The 17,957-nt window shown below is 36.9% G+C and overlaps 1 protein-coding gene across 3 annotated transcripts in view; it reads right to left on the reverse strand.

The window, feature by feature from the left end:
• LOC127862911 (histone-lysine N-methyltransferase, H3 lysine-79 specific-like) overlaps nt 1-17,957 on the reverse strand; it is a 164,598-nt gene that overhangs the window by 78,374 nt on the left and 68,267 nt on the right. For all 3 annotated transcript variants that reach the window (XM_052402184.1, XM_052402186.1, XM_052402185.1), the window contains exons 13-14: nt 12,169-12,210; nt 7,086-7,181 (exon numbers count right to left, since the gene is read on the reverse strand). In XM_052402184.1, the coding sequence (XP_052258144.1) occupies nt 7,086-7,181; nt 12,169-12,210 (138 nt within the window). The remainder of the gene's footprint in view (nt 1-7,085; nt 7,182-12,168; nt 12,211-17,957) is intronic.

Raw genomic sequence — 17,957 nt, forward strand, 5'->3', positions numbered from 1 at the left:
CATTTTACTATTTCGGGTCACAGTGACCTTGACCTTTGACCTAGTGACCTGAAAATCAATAGGGGTCATCTGCGAGACATGATCAATGTATCTATGAAGTTTCATGATCCTAGGCATAAGTGTTCTTGAGTTATCATCCGGAAACGATTTTACTATTTCGGGTCATAGTGACCTTGACCTTTGACCTAGTGACCTGAAAATCAACAGAAGTCATCTGCGAGTCATAATCAATGTACCTATGAAGTTTCATGATCCTTGGCATAAGTGCTCTTGAGTTATCATCCGGAAACCATCTGGTGGACGGACGGACCGACATGAGCAAAACAATATACCCCCTCTTCTTCGAAAGGGGGGGGGGGGGCATAATGAGAAAACTGCCCCCCTCCCAGCAGCCATGTTATTCAAATGACCGGAACCATTTTTGAACTCAACTCTCGTATCAAAGAAACAAATGTTCTGAGCAAGTTTCATGAAAATTGAGCCAAAAATGTGACTTCACATGTTTTCACTATATACATATAGAGAAAAATGCCCCGCCCACTGGTGGCCATGTTTTTTCACCGATCCGGACCATTTTCAAACTTGTCCGAGATATCAATAAAACCAACGTTTTGACCAACTTTCATGATGATTGGGCCAAAATTGTGCCTTCTAGGGTGTTTACAAGGTTTCTTTATAGCCAAATAGGGAAAACTGCCACTATATACATATAGAGAAAAATGCCTTGCCCACTGGTGGCCATGTTTTTTCACCGATCTCGACCATTTTCCAACTCGTCCGAGACATCAATTGAACCAATGTTTTGACCAACTTCATCATGATTGGGCAAAAATTGTGACTTCTAGAGTGTTTACAAGGTTTCTCTATAGCCAAATAAGGAAAATTGCCCAGCCCACTGGCGGCCATGTTTTTTAACCGATCGGAACCACTTTTGAACTCAACCAAGATATCATTAAGACAAACATTTTGACAAAGTTACATGAAGATTGGGCATGAAATGTGACTTAACAGTGTTTACAAGGTTTTTCTATTTTTTGACCTAGTGACCTAGTTTTTGACCTGGCACAACCCAGTTTCGAACTCGGCCGAGATTTCATTGTGACAAAGCTTCTGACCAAGTTTCATGATGATGGGACAAGATATGTGGCCTCTAGAGTGTTTATGAGCAAATGTTAACGGACGGACGGACATACGACGGACAAAGACCGGTCACAAAAGCTCACCTGAGCAATCAGGTGAGCTAAAAAAAGCCCCGCCCCTTGGCAGCCATGTTTTTCAAGCAAAGGTTACCATTTTTGAACACATTCTAGATATCATTGGGACAAATCTTCTGAACAAGTTTCATGAAGATCTGAAAATAAATGTGGCCTCTAGATCGAGTGTTAACAAAATTTTACTATAGCCATATAAGGAAAAATGCCCCGCCCGCTGGCGGACATGTTTTTCAACCAACCCGCATCATTTTCGAACTTGTCTAAGATATTATTGGGATGAATCTTCTGACCAAGTTACAAGAAGATCAGACAATAAATGTGGCCTCTAGAGTGTTAACAAGATTTTACTATAGCCATATAAGGAAAAATGCCCCGCCCCTTGGCAGCCATGTTTTTCAAGCAAATGTAACCATTTTCGAACTCATCCAAGATATCATTGAGAACAATCTTCTGACCAAATTTCATGAAGATTGGACAATAAATGTGGCCTCTAGAGAGTAAACAAGGCAAATGTTGACGCCACTTAACACACAAAGCACAACGAACGACAGACAAAAGGCGATCACAAAAGCTCACCATGAGCACAATCCATGAGCACATAATGCTCAGGTGAGCTTAAAAAAATAAAAAAATATTTTATTTATTTTTTACTTCTGGATGGGATTTTTTCTACAAAATTGAGGAAAATATATACTCTTTCTTAAGGGGAATGGGGCCCAATATCAGCCCCGAAAATGCCATAAAACTAAGAGGGCCTGAAAGGCCCAAAGTCACTCAGCTGAGATTCAAAGGAACTTACCTGTTCTGTGCAGCCCAAGATGTCATTAAAACAAAATGTTCTTACCAACTTTCATGACCAGTAAACACCCTGGAAGCCACATTTTTCAACAGACCAGAACCATTTTCATACACATCCAAAATATCATTTAAACAAGAGTTCCGCGGTCGGAGATGACCGCATTGAAGTCGGATTTTTGATTTAAATGACAGGAAAGTACCTTTCGTGTTTTTGTCAATGCAATACTTAAATTACTGAAATATTGTTCAAAGGTCAAAATGAAATGTAAGTACTTTTCAAGGCATGAGCAAACCTTGTGTTATGTTTTGAATGCATGCATATACATGAACAACAATAACATTTAAGGTCACAAATATGAACTTGAATTGACATTTAACATTTTTACCTACCAAAGTTATAAGAACTTTAACATTTTTACATTCAAGGTCACAGTGACCTTGACCTTAGAATGAATGACCTTGAAATGACCAGTGGTCATCTAAGTGTGCTTGCAAACCTTCATGTCAAGTTTGAAGACTCTATGTCCAAGCATACCAAAGTTATAACAATTTTAACATTTTAACATTTAAGGTCACAGTGACCTTGACCTTCAAATGAATGACATTGAAATGACCAGTGGTCATCTTCTAGTACTGGCCAATCTTTATTTCAAGTTTGAAGACTCTAGGTACAAGCATACCAAAGTTATAACATGAAATAAGAACTTTAACATTTTTACATTCAAGGTCACAGTGACCTTGACCTTCAAATGAATGACCTTGAAATGTCCAGTGGTTACTTACTAGTTCTGGCCAACCTTCATGTCAAGTTTCAAGACTCTAGGTCCAAGCATACCAAAGTTATAACAACTTTAACATTTTTACATTCAAGGTCACAGTGACCTTGACCTTCAAATGAATGACCTTGAAATGTCCAGTGGTTACTTACTAGTTCTGGCCAACCTTCATGTCAAGTTTCAAGACTCTAGGTCCAAGCATACCAAAGTTATAACAACTTTAACATTTTTATATTGAAGGTCACAGTGACCTTCACCTTCAAATGAATGACCTTGAAATGACCAGTGGTCATCTGTTAATCCTGGCCAACCTTCATGTCAAGTTTGAAGACTCTAGGTCCAAGCATACCAAAGTTATACCATGAAATAAGAACTTTAACATTTTTACATTCAAGGTCACAGTGACCTTGACCTTCAAATGAATGACCTTGAAATGACCAGTGGTTACTAACTAGTTATGGCCAACCTTCATGTCAAGTTTCAAGACTCTAGGTCCAAGCATACCAAAGTTATAACAACTTTAACATTTTTTATATTGAAGGTCACAGTGACCTTGACCTTCAAATGAATGACCTTGAAATGACCAGTGGTCATCTGTTAATCCTGGCCAACCTTCATGTCAAGTTTGAAGACTCTAGGTCCAAGCATACCAAAGTTATACCATGAAATAAGAACTTTAACATTTTCGAGCACGCCTGCCACCCCGCCCGCCCGCCCCCCCCCGCCCGCCCGACAACATCAATCTATAAGCCGAGATTTTTTCGAAAAAAATCCGGCTAACAAATATTCTGACAAAGTTTCATGAAGATTCATATGTCCATATAAGGAAAAATGCCCTGCCCCCTGGTGGCCATGTTTTCCAAGCATCTGGAACCATTTTCGAACTTGTCCAAGATATCATTGAGACAAATCTTCTGACCAAGTTTCATGATAATTGGAAAATAAATATGGCTTCTAGTGTTAACAAGGTTTTACTATAGCTATATAAGGAAAAATGCCACGACCCTTTGGCGGCCATGTTTTTATACCAACCAGAACCATTTTCTTACTCATCTAAGATATCATTGGTACAAATCTTCTGACCAAGTTTCATGAAGATCAGACAATAAATGTGGACTCTAGAGTGTTAACAAGGTTTTACTATAGCCAAATAAGGAAAAATGCCCCGCCCCCTGGCGGCCATGTTTATCAAACAAAGGGCATCATTTCTGAACATGTCCAAAATATTATTGGGATGGATCTTCTGACCAAGTTTCATAAAGATTGGACAATAAATGTGGCCTCTAGAGTGCTAACAAGATTTCACTATAGCCATATAAGGAAAAATGCCCCGCCCCTTGGCAGTCATGTTTTTCAAGCAAAGGTTACCATTTTTGAACTCATCCAAGATATCATTGGGACAAATCTTCTGACCAAGTTTCATGAAGATCGTAAAATAAATGTGGCCTCTAGAGTGTTAACAAAGTTTTACTATAGGCACATAAGAAAAAATGCCCCGCCCCCTGGCAGCCATGTTTTTCAACCAACCAGCATCATTTTTGAACTCGTTCAAGATATTATTGGGATAAATCTTCTGACCAAGTTTCATGAAGATCGGACAGTAAATGTGGCCTCTAGAGTGTTAACAGATTTTACTTAAGCCATATAAGGAAAAATTGCCCCGCCCCTTGGCAGCCATGTTTTTGAAGCAAACGTAACCATTTTCGAACTCATCCAAGATATCATTGAGACCAATTGTCTGACCAAATTTCATGAAGATTGGACAATTAATGTGGCCTCTAGAGTGCTAACAAGGTTTTACTATAGCCATATAAGGAAAAATGCCCCGCCACTGGTGGCCATGTTTTTAAAGCAACCAAAACCATTTTCGAACTCATCTAAGATATTATTAGGACAAATCTTCTGACCAAGTTTCATTATTGATTGGAAAATAAATGTGACCTCTAGATTGTTAACAAGGTTTTACTATAGCCATATTAAGAAAAATAGCCCCGCCCCTGTGGTGGCCATGTTTTTCAACCAACCGGCATCATTTATGGTCTCATCCAAGATATTATTGGGATGAATCTTCTAACCGAGTTTCATGAAGATCGGACTATAAATGTGGCCTCTAGAGTGTTAACAAGATTTTACTATAGCCTTATATAGCCATATAAGGAAAAATGACCCGCCCCTTGGCGGCCATGTTATTCAAGCAAACGTAACTTATTTGTTAATATCATTTTGAATGTTGAAGTTCTAGTCTTGACAAGCTGTAATATGCTGAATTGTAACCTTTGACTTCTTAGTGCAACCTTTGCCTGTATGCTTGGGACAATGAGTCAATAACTGTAAAGTTTCAAACCTTTTCTGTAACAAGTTTCAACAAGAGGGCCTGAAAGGCCCAAAGTCGCTCACCTGAGATAAAAAGAAATGACCTGTTTTTTTTGCAGTCCAAGATATCAATGGAACAAATGTTCTAACCAAGTTTCATTAAGAATGAACAACAAATGGCCCCCTGGCAGCCATGTTTTTCAACAGACCTGAACCATTTTTGAACTCGTCCAAGATATCATTGGGAGAAATCTTCTGACAAAGTTTCATGAAGATCCGACAATAAATGTGGCCGCTACAGTGTTAACAAGGCAAATATTCATGACGCACAACGTAAGAAAGACAATTGACAAAAGATGATCACAAAAGTTTACCATGAGCAAAAATATTATGCTCATAAAGATTGTCACCATGTTTGAAGATGATATTATTAAAACTAATTGAGTAAACTAAATCAAGATACGATAAAAACATTTGCACTCAGCAAGTGGCATTCAGATTGAACTAAAAATGTGACTAAAAGTATTCACAATGTTTCACTATAAACAACTGTAGACATACAAAAAAGGTACCACCCCCCTGAGAGCCTTGTTTATAACAATAATGAACTATTTTCAGACTCACCTTGCAATCATATTTCCAATTAAAAAATCAATAAATCCGTTTTAAAACACAAATCTTTGATAATGTGGGTTATTGTATTAAATTATAAAACCCAGTTTATTTTAGCAGAAATGTTGACTATCTTGAGCATACTAGTATGTTGATGAATAAAGAGTTCTCTCAAATTCCTGAGTAAGAGTTACTGCCCATTCTATAAACATTGGATTCCAAGGATTAAACATAAAGAAAAAATAAAAAAATCTACATTAATCTGCAAAGATATTTCTTAGCTATATAACAAAAGCATCACAAAATGTCTGGAAGAGGTAAACCAGCAGAAAGGAAGAGGAAAGCTCATACAAAACTGCCAGAAAATTAGGAAACTAGAGTGTTCACAAGTTTTTTTACTATAAAAATAGACTGTTTACATGTTTTCACTATATACATATAGAGAAAACTGCCCCACCCCCTGGCGGCCATGTTTTTCCACCCATCATGACCATTTTCGAACTCTTCCGAGATATCCACATAAAATAGATGTTTAGAATCTTTTTTATGATAATTAGACAAAAAATGTGACTTCTAGAGTGTTCACAAGCTTTTTTTACTATATAAATATACGAAAATTACCCCCCCCCTGATGGCCATGTTTTTTCACCGATCCGAACTATTTTTGAACTCAACTGTCATATCCAGAAAACACATGTTCTGACCAAATTTCATGAAGATTGGACCAAAAATGTCACTTCTAGAGTGTTCACATGTTTTCACTGTATACATATAGAGAAAAATGCCCCGACCCCTGGCGGCCATGTATTTTCACCGATCTGGATCATTTTCGAACTCGTCCGAGATATCAATGAAACCAATGTTTTGACCAAGTTTCATGATGATTGGGCAAAAATTTTGACATCTAGAGTGTTCATAAGGTTTCTTTATAGCCATATAAGGAATACTGATCCGCCCTCTGGCGGCCATGTTTTTCAACAGACCGGAAGCGTTTTTAAACTCAACCAACATATCATAGCGACAAACGTTTTGACAAAGTTACATGAAGATTGGGCATCAAATGTGATTGCTACAGTGTTCACAGGGTTTTTCTTTTTTTTGACCTGGTGACCTAGTTTTTGACCCAGCATGACCCAGTTTTGAACTAAGTCGAGGTATCAATGGGAAAAATCTTCTGACCAAGTTTCATGAAGATCGGACAATAAATGTGGCCTCTAGAGTGTTCACAAGGCAAAATGTTGACAACGGACGACGGACAAAAGGCGATCACAATAGCTCACCATGAGCACGTTGTGCTCAGGTGAGCTAAAAACAACTTTGTTCTATATGTTTGGTTACAGATCTGGATAAAAGCTTATTTGCTGCAGTTTACCTGGTTATTATTCTTCTGGACTGCAGAGGCAATAGAGGGTACAAGCCTACCACGTCTGTCACGACGGGTTGAGCTGATCGGAGCCTCATCATCAGTCTGAAAAGAAAATAACATAATATATAGTTTAAATATAAATGCCCAATACCAGATTTAAGCTCCTCCTAGACATTTTCAATGATATACATTCTGACCAAGTTACATCAAGTTTGAGTCATAAATCTGGTCCTATGCTTCCAAAGATAAAAAGTCTGTGAAAGTTTCATTAAGATTGGATGGAAAGTGTGGCTTTGAGTTAGATAACAAGCAAAAACACTGACTATATTTATTAATATAAACCATATTGCAAGAATGGTTGCCATCAACTGACTTAATACATTAAGGTTTTCAGTTTTAAAAGTGTATATTGTTCTCATATTTCTCCAGTTCAACATAAAAACAAAATGTTTTTTATTGAAAATGTGTGAAATTAGTTTGTGAAAAAATACAAAGATTACTTTTGAGGAAGTGTTTATTCATATTTAGAGACAATATGTCAGGTCTCAAAATTTGGTTACCATGCCTTTGTAAGGGCAGACTGTATTGCGTTATTACCTTGTTATGTTGTTACAATTACGCCACTGATCTAGACAATTCATTTAATCATGAAATAAGGATTTGTTCATTTGAAAACTGTTAAGGTCTGCATGACAGAACATAATTACTTGTTAATATGACAGGACAATTTTCTTCAGATTTTTATTTAAAAGTTGGGAACCTGTCTGATATGACCGTCAGAAAATTAAATTGACTTTTGTGTAATGAATATTATCATTTAAAGGCCTCTGAAAATGACATAGCATATGCAGACATCGTTAGAACCTATCATTAATAAACTAGAGCTTTGTCACAGACGTGACGTATACCCCCACATGCTGTATTGACACAGACTATTTTGCATGTTGTCTTCACAAAACAAGATAAGCTAATTTACGGTGATTTTTAAGAAGTATTATGCTATTATCATTTATGGCAAATTTGACATTTGAACTCCTAAATTCTTTCACATGACACGCCATCCAATGACTGTGAATAAAATTAATGTACAGAGTCATTTTAAAATCTCACAATGAATGACATAGTTATTGCCCGGACAAGATCATTTATGGCCATTTTTGACCTTTGAACTCAAAGTGTGACCTTGACCTTGGAGATATCGACATAATTCTTTCTTGTGACACACCGTCCAATGATAGTGAACAAATGATTTTAAAATCTCACAATGAACGACATAGCTATGGCTGGGACACGCTCATTTATGGTCATTTTTGACCTTTGAACTCAGTGTGACCTTGACATTGGTGATATCAACGTAATTCTTTCGCGCGACACACCGTCCAATGATGGTGAACAAATGATTTTTATATCTCACAATGAACGACATAGTTATGGCCCGGACAAGCTCATGTATGGCCATTTTTTACCATCAAACTCAAAGTGTGACCTTGACCTTGAAGATATTGACGTAGTTTTTTGGCGCGACACACCGCCCAATGATGGTGAACATATGTGCCCAATGATTTTAAAATCTCACAATAAACAACAAAGAAATGGCCCAGACAAGTTGATTAATGGCATTTTTGACCTTAGAACTCAAAGTGTGACCTTGACCTTGGAGATATCGACGTTATTTTTTCGCGGGACACACCGTCCAATGATGGTGAACAAATGTGCCAAATGATTTTAAAATCTCTCAATGAACGACATAGTTATGGCCAGGACAAGCTCATTTATTGCAATTTTTGACCTTTGAACTCAAAGTGTGACCTTCACCTTTGAGATATCGACGCAATTCTTTCGCGCGACACACCGTCCAATGATGGTGAACAAATGTGCCAAATGATTTTAAAATCTCATAATGAACAACATGGTTATGGCCCGGACAGGCTTATTTATGGCCATTTTTGACCTTTGAACTCAATGTTTGACCATGACCTTTGAGATATTGACGTAATTCTTTCGCGCAACACACCGTCCAATGATTGTGAACAGTTGTGCCAAATGATTTTAAAATCTCACAATGAACGACAAAGTTATGGCCTGGACAAGCATTTTACCTTTGAACTCCAAGTGTGACCTTGACCTAGGAGATATCGACGTAATTCTTTCGGGCAACACACCCATGATGGTGAACAATTGTACCAAGTCAGTTTAAAATCTAACACTAAATGACATAGTTATGGTCCGGACAAACTTTCTGTTTAAAACACACTAAGTGACCCCGTGACCTAGTTTTTGACACGGCACGACCCATACGTGTACATTTGTTGTATACACCTCTATGTGGAAAGCATGTATCTGGTTGCCTGAGCACTGATTGGTTGTTGTATACACCTCTATGTGGAAAGCATGTATCTGGCTGCTTGAACAGTAATTGGTTGTTGTAAACACCTATATGTGGATGTCATGTATTCGGTTGCCTGAGCAATGATTGTGGAAAGCATGTTTTCTGTTGCCTGAATACTGATTGGTTGTTGTATACACCTCTAAGTGGAAAACATGTATTCCGTTACCTGGCACTGATTGGTTGTTGTATACACCTCTATATTGACGGCATGTATTCTGTTGCCTGAGCACTGATTGGCTGTTGTATTCACCCTTATGTGGATGGCAGGTATTTGGTTGCCCGAGCACTGATAGATTTTTGAATGCATTTCTTTGTGGATGGCATGTATTTGGTTGCCTGAGCACTAGTTGGTTGTTGTATACACCTCTATGTGGATGGCATGTATTCTGTTGCCTGAGCATGGGTTGGTTGTTGTATACACCTCAACGTGGATGGTATGTATTTGGTTGCCTGAGCACTGGTTGGTTGCTGTATACACCTCTATGTGGATGGAATGTATTCTGTTGCCTGAGCAGTGATATGTTGTTGTATTTACCTCTATGTGGATGGCATGTATTAGGTTGCCTGTGCACTGATTGTTTGTTGTATACACCTGTATTGGATGGAGTGTATTCCGTTGGCTGAGCACCGATTGGTTGTTGTATACACCTCTATGTTGATGACATGTATTCAGTTGACTGAGCACTGATTGGTTGTTATATACACCGCTATGTGGATGGCATGAATTCAGTTTACTAAGCACTGATTGGTTGTTGTATAAACCTCTGTTGAATTGAATGTATTCAGTTGAGTGAGCACTGGTTGTTGTTGTATAGAATGTGTTTGGTTGCCTGAGCACTAACTGGTTGTTGTATACACCTCTATTGGATGGCATATATTCAGTTGACTGAGCACTGATTGGTTGTTGTATACACCTTTATTGGATGGAATGTACATGTATTCGGTTGCCTGAGCACTGATTGGTTGTTGTATACACCTTTATTGGATTGAATGTACATGTATTAGGTTGCTTGAGCACTGGTAGGTTGTTATATATGCCTCTATGTGGATGGTATGTATTTGGTTGCCTGAGCACTGATTGGTTGTTGTATACACCTCTATGTGGATGGCATGTATTCGGTTGCCTGAGCATAGATTAGTTGTTGTATACACCTCTATGTGGATGGCATGTATTAGGTTGCTTGAGCACTGGTAGGTTGTTATATACGCCTCTATGTGGATGATTTGTATTTTGTTGCCTGAGCACTGATTAGTTGTTGTTTACACCTCTATGTGCATGGTATGAATTTGCTTGCCTGAGCACTGATTGGTTGTTGTATACACCTCTATGTGGATGGCATGTATTCTGTTGCCTGAGCACTAGTTGGTTGTTGTATATACCTCTATGTGGATGGCATGTATTCAGTTGTCTGAGCACTGGTTGGTTGTTGTATACACCTATATGTGGATGACATGTTTTCGGTTTCCTGAGCACTGATTGATTGTTCTATACACCTCTTTTTGGATGGCATGTGTTTGGTTGCCTGAGCACTGGTTGGTTGTTATAAACATCTCTATGTGGATGGCATGTATTGGGTTGCATAACTTGAGTTATTTATAAGTTGAAAGGTATTTGTCCTTTATGTGCTGATTCACCTATTAGTTTTTTATAGTGAAGGGATCAAGTAAATTGTTTATGTTACTAAATCATTGATGCGTACATGCCAATACAAAAATAATGGCATTTTAAATAATCCATATTTGTGATCTACATAACAGCATAACAATAATGTGTTTTCATGTTTCTAGTAATATTAATACATTTAGAATATTGTAGTACACTTTCAGAAAATATAAAAAGCATTTTAAGTTATGAAATCCTATTTGTATTTCAAAGTTTTGTCCGGACGCTCTATGCACCGGAAAGCAACACACTAAACCATGTTGAATAATGTTTGTCAATTTTTTGTATGTCAACACAGGCTTTAAATAAAACTCAGCAAAACACTAACAAAATTTCACGATATTGAATATTAAAGTTGACATTAATCGCAGAGTGTTTAAGCTCGAATCCTTAATAACAATGGATGAGTTTCTGTGTCATTCGCTGTGTCAAGTTGACGTGACAACCAAAATAGTTGGCGACAATACCCAGGCAGTTTACGGAATACAAAATCATCGTTTTAAGTCGCAAAATGATATTTTGCCATTTTTCTTGATCATTTCAATCGTTCTAGAATATAATTATTTAAAAAATAGCATTTTTCGTTATAAAAAGGCAGTTCTCCTTTGAATGACTGACGAAGTATTTTAAGACATAATTAATTTCAGAAAGTTGAAGAAATAGATGATTGCCGCAAATTTGTAAAACAGCCCTTGTAATTGCTATATAGAGAGTTCCGCATTATAAGGCAGAAGATATGTAATATTTTCCGATAAGTGACAATCAACAATGAAATATAAACTTACATATTATTACAGTGACACAAAATGAATAAAGTGTTGCCATGTTGCCTTTTTTAACAACCATGGTCAACCTTTCAGCAAAATATTTTTTAAATCAAATTTGAAAATAACAAGTATATTACAGTTATCCAAAAATTGGTGATCATAATAAAATTGAGCTACGTCTAGTCAATTCTGCCAAGCAATGTGTGCAGACTTTTGTCAGATAAATATTAAAATGAATAAGAATGAATACTTCTTATTATTTAATATTACCTTTTTACCAGGATTTCTCATTCTAAGGAAGTACTTTTCTAACTGAAAATAATAAACAATATAATATGAGAAAATACAATAAATGCAAAATGTACAAAAATCAACTAAACAAGAGGGCCTGAAAGGCCCAAAGTCGCTCACCTGAGATAAAAAGAAATGACCTGTTTTTTGCAGCCCAAGATATCAATGGAACAAATGTTCTAACCAAGTTTCAAGAAGAATGAACAACAAATGGCCCCCTGGCGGCCATGTTTTTCAACAGACCTGAACCACTTTTGAACTCGTCCAAGATATCATTGGAACAAATCTTCTGACCAAGTTTCATGAAGATCTGAAATAAATGTGGCCGCTACAGTGTTAACAAGGTAAATATTCATGACACACAAAAGAAGACAGACAATTGACAAAAGGTGATCACAAAAGTTCACCATGAGCAAAAAATATTATGCTCATAAAGATTGTCACCATGTTTGAAGATGATATTATTAAAACTAATTGAGTAAACTAAATCAAGATATGATAACAACATTTGCACTCAGCATGTGTCATTCAGATTGAACTAAAAATGTGACTAAAAGTATTCACAATGTTTCACTATAAACAACTGTAGACATACAAAAAAAATACCATCCACTTGAGAGCCTTGTTTATAAACAATAATGAACTATTTTCAGACTCACCATGCAATTATATTTCCAATTAAAAAATCAATAAATCCGTTTTAAAACACAAATCTTTGATAATGTGGGTTATTGTATTAAACAACAAAACCCAGTTTATTTTAGCAGAAATGTGGACCCTTTAATGGAGAGTATATTGAGCTTACTAGTATGTTGATGAATAAAGAGTTCTCTCAAATTCCTGAGTAAGAGTTATTGCCCATTCTATAAATTATATAAAGTTCTGAGATCACTTCCTTTCTGGCATTGGATTCCAAGGATTAAACCTACAGAAAAAATCGAAATTAAACAAGGGCTGTTTGTAAAACATGCATGCCCCCCATATGGGCCCTCCGTTGTAGTGACAGCCATTGTGTGAATATGTTTTTTGTTACTGTGACCTTGACCTTTGACCTAGTGACCTGAAATTCAATAGGGGTCATCTGCAGGTCACAATCAATGTACCTATGAAGTGTCATGATCCTAGGCAAAAGCGTTCTTGAGTTATTATCCGAAAATCATTTTACTATTTCGGGTCATCGTGACCTTGACCTTTGACCTGGTGACCTCAAAATCAATAGGGGTCATCTGCAAGTCATGATCAATCTACCGATGAAGTTTCATGATCCTAGGCATATGCGTTCTTGAGATATCATCCGAAAACCATTTTACTATTTCGGGTCACCGTGACCTTCACCTTTGACCTAGTGACCTCAAAATCAATAGGGGTCATCTACGAGTCATGATCAATGTACCAATGATGTTTCATGATCCTAGGCCTAATTGTTCTTGAGTTATCATCCGGAAACCATTTTACTATTTCGGGTCATCGTGACCTTGACCTTTGACCTAGTGACCTGAAAATCAATAGGGGTCATCTGCAAGTCATGATCAATCTACCCATGAAGTTTCATGATCCTAGGCGTATGTGTTCTTGAGTTATCATTCAAAAACCATTTTACTATTTCGGGTCACCGTGACCTTGACCTTTGACCTAGTGACCACAAAATCAATAGGGGTCATCTGCGAGTCATGATCAATGTACCTATGAAGTTTTATGATCCTAGGCCCAAGCGTTCTTGAGTTATCGTCTGACAACCACCTGGTGGACGGACCGACAGACAGACCGACCGACAGACCGACGGACCGACATGAGCAAAGCAATATACCCCCTCTTCTTCGAAGGGGGGCATAAATATCTACATTAATCTGCAGAGATATTTCTTAGTTATATAACAAAAGCATCACAAAATGTCTGGAAGAGGTAAACCAGCAGGATGGAAGATGAAAGCTCAGACAAAACTGCCAGAAAATCAGGAAACTAGAGTGTTCACAAGCTTTTTTACTATATCCCTGGCGGCCATGTTTTTTTTCTCCATCCAAACCATTTTCTAACTGTCGTATCCAGAAAACAAATGTTCTGACAGTATTTCATGAATATTGGGAAAAAAATGTGTCTTCTAGACTGTTGACATGTTTTCACTATATACATATAGAGAAAACTGCCCCACCCCCTGGTGGCCATGTTTTTCACCCATCATGACCATTTTCGAACTCGTCCGAGATATCTATAAAATCGATGTTTAGAAAATTTTTTATGATGATTAGGCAAAAAAAGTGACTTCTAGAGTGTTTACAAGCTTTTTTTACTATCTTAATATAAGGAAAATGACCCCCCCCCCCCTCCCCCCCCCCCCCCCGCCGGCCATGTTTTTTAGTGATCCGAACCATTTTCGAACTCAATCGTGATATCCAGAAAACACATTTTCGGACCAAATTTCATGAAGATTGGACCAAAAATGTCACTTCTAGAGTGTTCACATGTTTTCACTATATGAATATAAAGAAAACTGCCCCGCCCCCTGGTGGCCATGTTTTTTCACAGATCTGGACCATTTTCGATGTTGTCCGAGATATCAATAAAACCAATGTTTTGACCAAGTTTTATAATGATTGGCCAAAAATTGTGACTTCTAGTGTGTTCAAAAGGTTTCTATATAGCCATATAAGGAATACTGCTATAAGAAATGACCTGTTTATTGCAGCCCAAGATATCAATGGAACAAATGTTCTAACCAAGTTTCATGAAGAATGAACAACAAATTGCCCCCCTGGCGGCCATGTTTTTCAATAGACCAGAACCATTTTTTAACTCAACCAACATATCATTTAGACAAACATTTTGACAAAGTTACATGAAGATTGGGCATCAAATGTGACTTCTACAGTGTTCACAAGGATTTTCTTTTTTTTTTATCTAGTGACCTAGTTTTTGACCCAGCATGACCCAATTTTGAACTCAGTCGAGGTATCTATGGGACAAATGTTCTGACCAAGTTTCATGAAGTATCGGAAATAAATGTGGCCTCTAGAGTGTTCACAAGGCAAAATGTTGACGCCGCACACCGGACAAAAGGCAATCACAAAAGCTCACCATGAGCACAACGTTGTGCTCAGGTGAGCTAAAAAGAGGGCCACTTTACTGTTGTCTTCCATCACTCACTTGTGTTCACGGACAACAATTGTTGAAGAATTTAATAGATGATCTAGTGTTTGAAACATTGTCAAGATAAATGGGGCCTTTTCAGTGGTATACATGTTTGTTTTTTCTAAGATATCACTTGGTAAACCTTATTAAAATACAGCCTAGGTGTTGCAAAGATAACAAGTTTCATCAAGATTGAATCATAAATGTGAAATGTGAGTTACATGAATACCAAGATTTTTTATAATATTTGACCTTGTGTCCTTAATACTAATTCCACATAATCCTGATTTGATAACCACCTAGAATATGTGAAGAATGTCAGAATGAATATTTTGACAATTCTAATAATTGACCTGATGACCTAGTTTTTGGATGCAAGTGACCACGATTCATATTCTACCATAATATTGTCAAGATAAACATTCTCACCAGGTTTTATAAAGATTGAGTCACAAATCGCCTCTAGAGTGGTTACAAGCTATTTGTAAGATTTGACATAGAGACCCAGATTGTGAACGCATGTGACCCAGATTCAAATTTGGCCTATATATATTGTCTAGATAAACATCCTCACCACCATTCATAAAGATTGGATAAACAATTTGACCTCTAGAGTGCAACAAGCTAAAAGATGGCATACAACACACACCTACTGACATGGGGTGATCACAATAGCTGACCTTCAGCACTTCGTGCTCAGGTGAGCTAAAAACTTAGAAAGAAAATCATTATGGAAAGAATTTATTTAAAAAAGTAAGTTGAAAAGGACAAATAGTGTTGACAAAATCAATAGGGCCATGAAAGCCCATAGCATAATCACTGGAGTTTAATCTATAAGGATTTTTCTCATGTGTAAATCATTTTAATTTGCTTTTGTAACTACTGTAATTAAAACAAGTTTTCGGACACTCAATTTTCGGACAACCTTTTTTTTAGGAAAAATAATTTTCTTTCGTGACTGTTAATTTAGGGACATTTAGGGTTTTCTCCTTTCATAAATGACTCAAAATTTTCGGACAATATATTTTACAGCGCTATTTGGCCGAATTTCAGCCCTTTCTTTGCTCAACTTTTGAGACTATGATCATGGATGTTTACAACCGGATTAAGGTCATAAAACCTGGCAAATGCATGCCTGAGGGCAATGGACCATACCATTTCTCTATCTAAGTTTTCGGACACTAAAAAAATATTATTTTTGGTGATTTTTTTCACCATTTTGCCTTAGAAGTGTGTCTGTTTAACAGACCTGTAGATACACCAAGAAAAGGACCACAGTTATTTCCATCTCCAAAATAATTAATTGTCTGCATTGTTTGTAAATAACTCAGTTCAAACCATTTATTTAGAATAAGAGGATAGAAATTAAAACACATTTTAAGTAAAATTGTTTTATTCATTTAATTGATATTTCGATTAATTTGATTACAAAAGTTGAAATCATTGTGGCAAAAGGAGCCAATCCTCTGTGGATTTTAAATGGAAGGTCTGCATTCTTCAAGAATGGTATTTTTTTTAACCATTTTATTTAAAGAAAACTTTTGGTAACTCCATTGAGTGGTCTCTTAATACAAGATTGACTGTACATGATACCTTAAATCATCAATTTAGAATCTGCAATCCAATACTGTGAAACCATTATTATTCGTCAGACATTAATTTTCGTCTTTTTCGTCCTTCGACCGATGAACGAATTCAAGATCCTAACGAACAATCATGTCCCATATTTGAAACAAATAAGACTGAATTACAGTAGGCATGAGGCATTTAAATCCAGCGTTTTTTGAACGTCCGAATACCCATATGCGGAAGCGCGCACATTGTTTGTAGACTGTTATACTTATAGTACAGATACCCGGATGGTATTGATACAAAGAACATGAAACAGTTGACTATTCACACTCAAGTTAAATCCGGTTGTGACACAAAGGGGTGTTCATTATACAGTGTACTGACAACTGACATTTCCTGTAAAACGCGAATGCGTCGACTTCGTTTAGGTATAAAAGTGTTGATTAGCGCTAATTGTTAACAACTTTATTACCCATTGTGTGTATTGTGTTTTTCAGGGGTGTTGCAGATTATACAGCCAACACGCGGCGAATCCGGATTAAAGACAATACTATTAAACGCATTTAAAATATGACGATGTGTGATCAACACCTGACTGAAATATATTCTGCGTTTTTATTACAAATTAATAAAGAACATATTGATTTGTGTTGGTTGTCCGTGATTGTAATGAAAAAAGACTAATTGGCAATTGGCTTTGTTGTTTAAAACACTCGTTAACGGTTATTCAGTCCCACTTATCCGCTAATCATAACAAAGAACGTGTCAATGACATAAAATAATAAGGGACAGTTACTATCACCTGAAATAACAGACTTGTTAATTGGCATATGCCAAACAAGGCCCACCTCCTGCAAGTGACTACCAAGTGTCACCCCTCTTTCCTCAGCACGATTTTTTCGCAACCGCGTATTACATGTTTTACAAACATTACAAACAAATCAGACGCTTTTAAAAAAAAGCAGAAATGGACAAATTTAAGTGCTGACGAAATAGTCATTTCTTTTAAAAAGGACGAAATTTCGTGCTGACGAAAATAAATGGTTTCACAGTAAACAAATATTCATTTA

This window comes from Dreissena polymorpha, chromosome 16 (assembly GCF_020536995.1).
Source record: "Dreissena polymorpha isolate Duluth1 chromosome 16, UMN_Dpol_1.0, whole genome shotgun sequence".
Lineage (NCBI taxonomy): Eukaryota > Metazoa > Mollusca > Bivalvia > Myida > Dreissenidae > Dreissena > Dreissena polymorpha.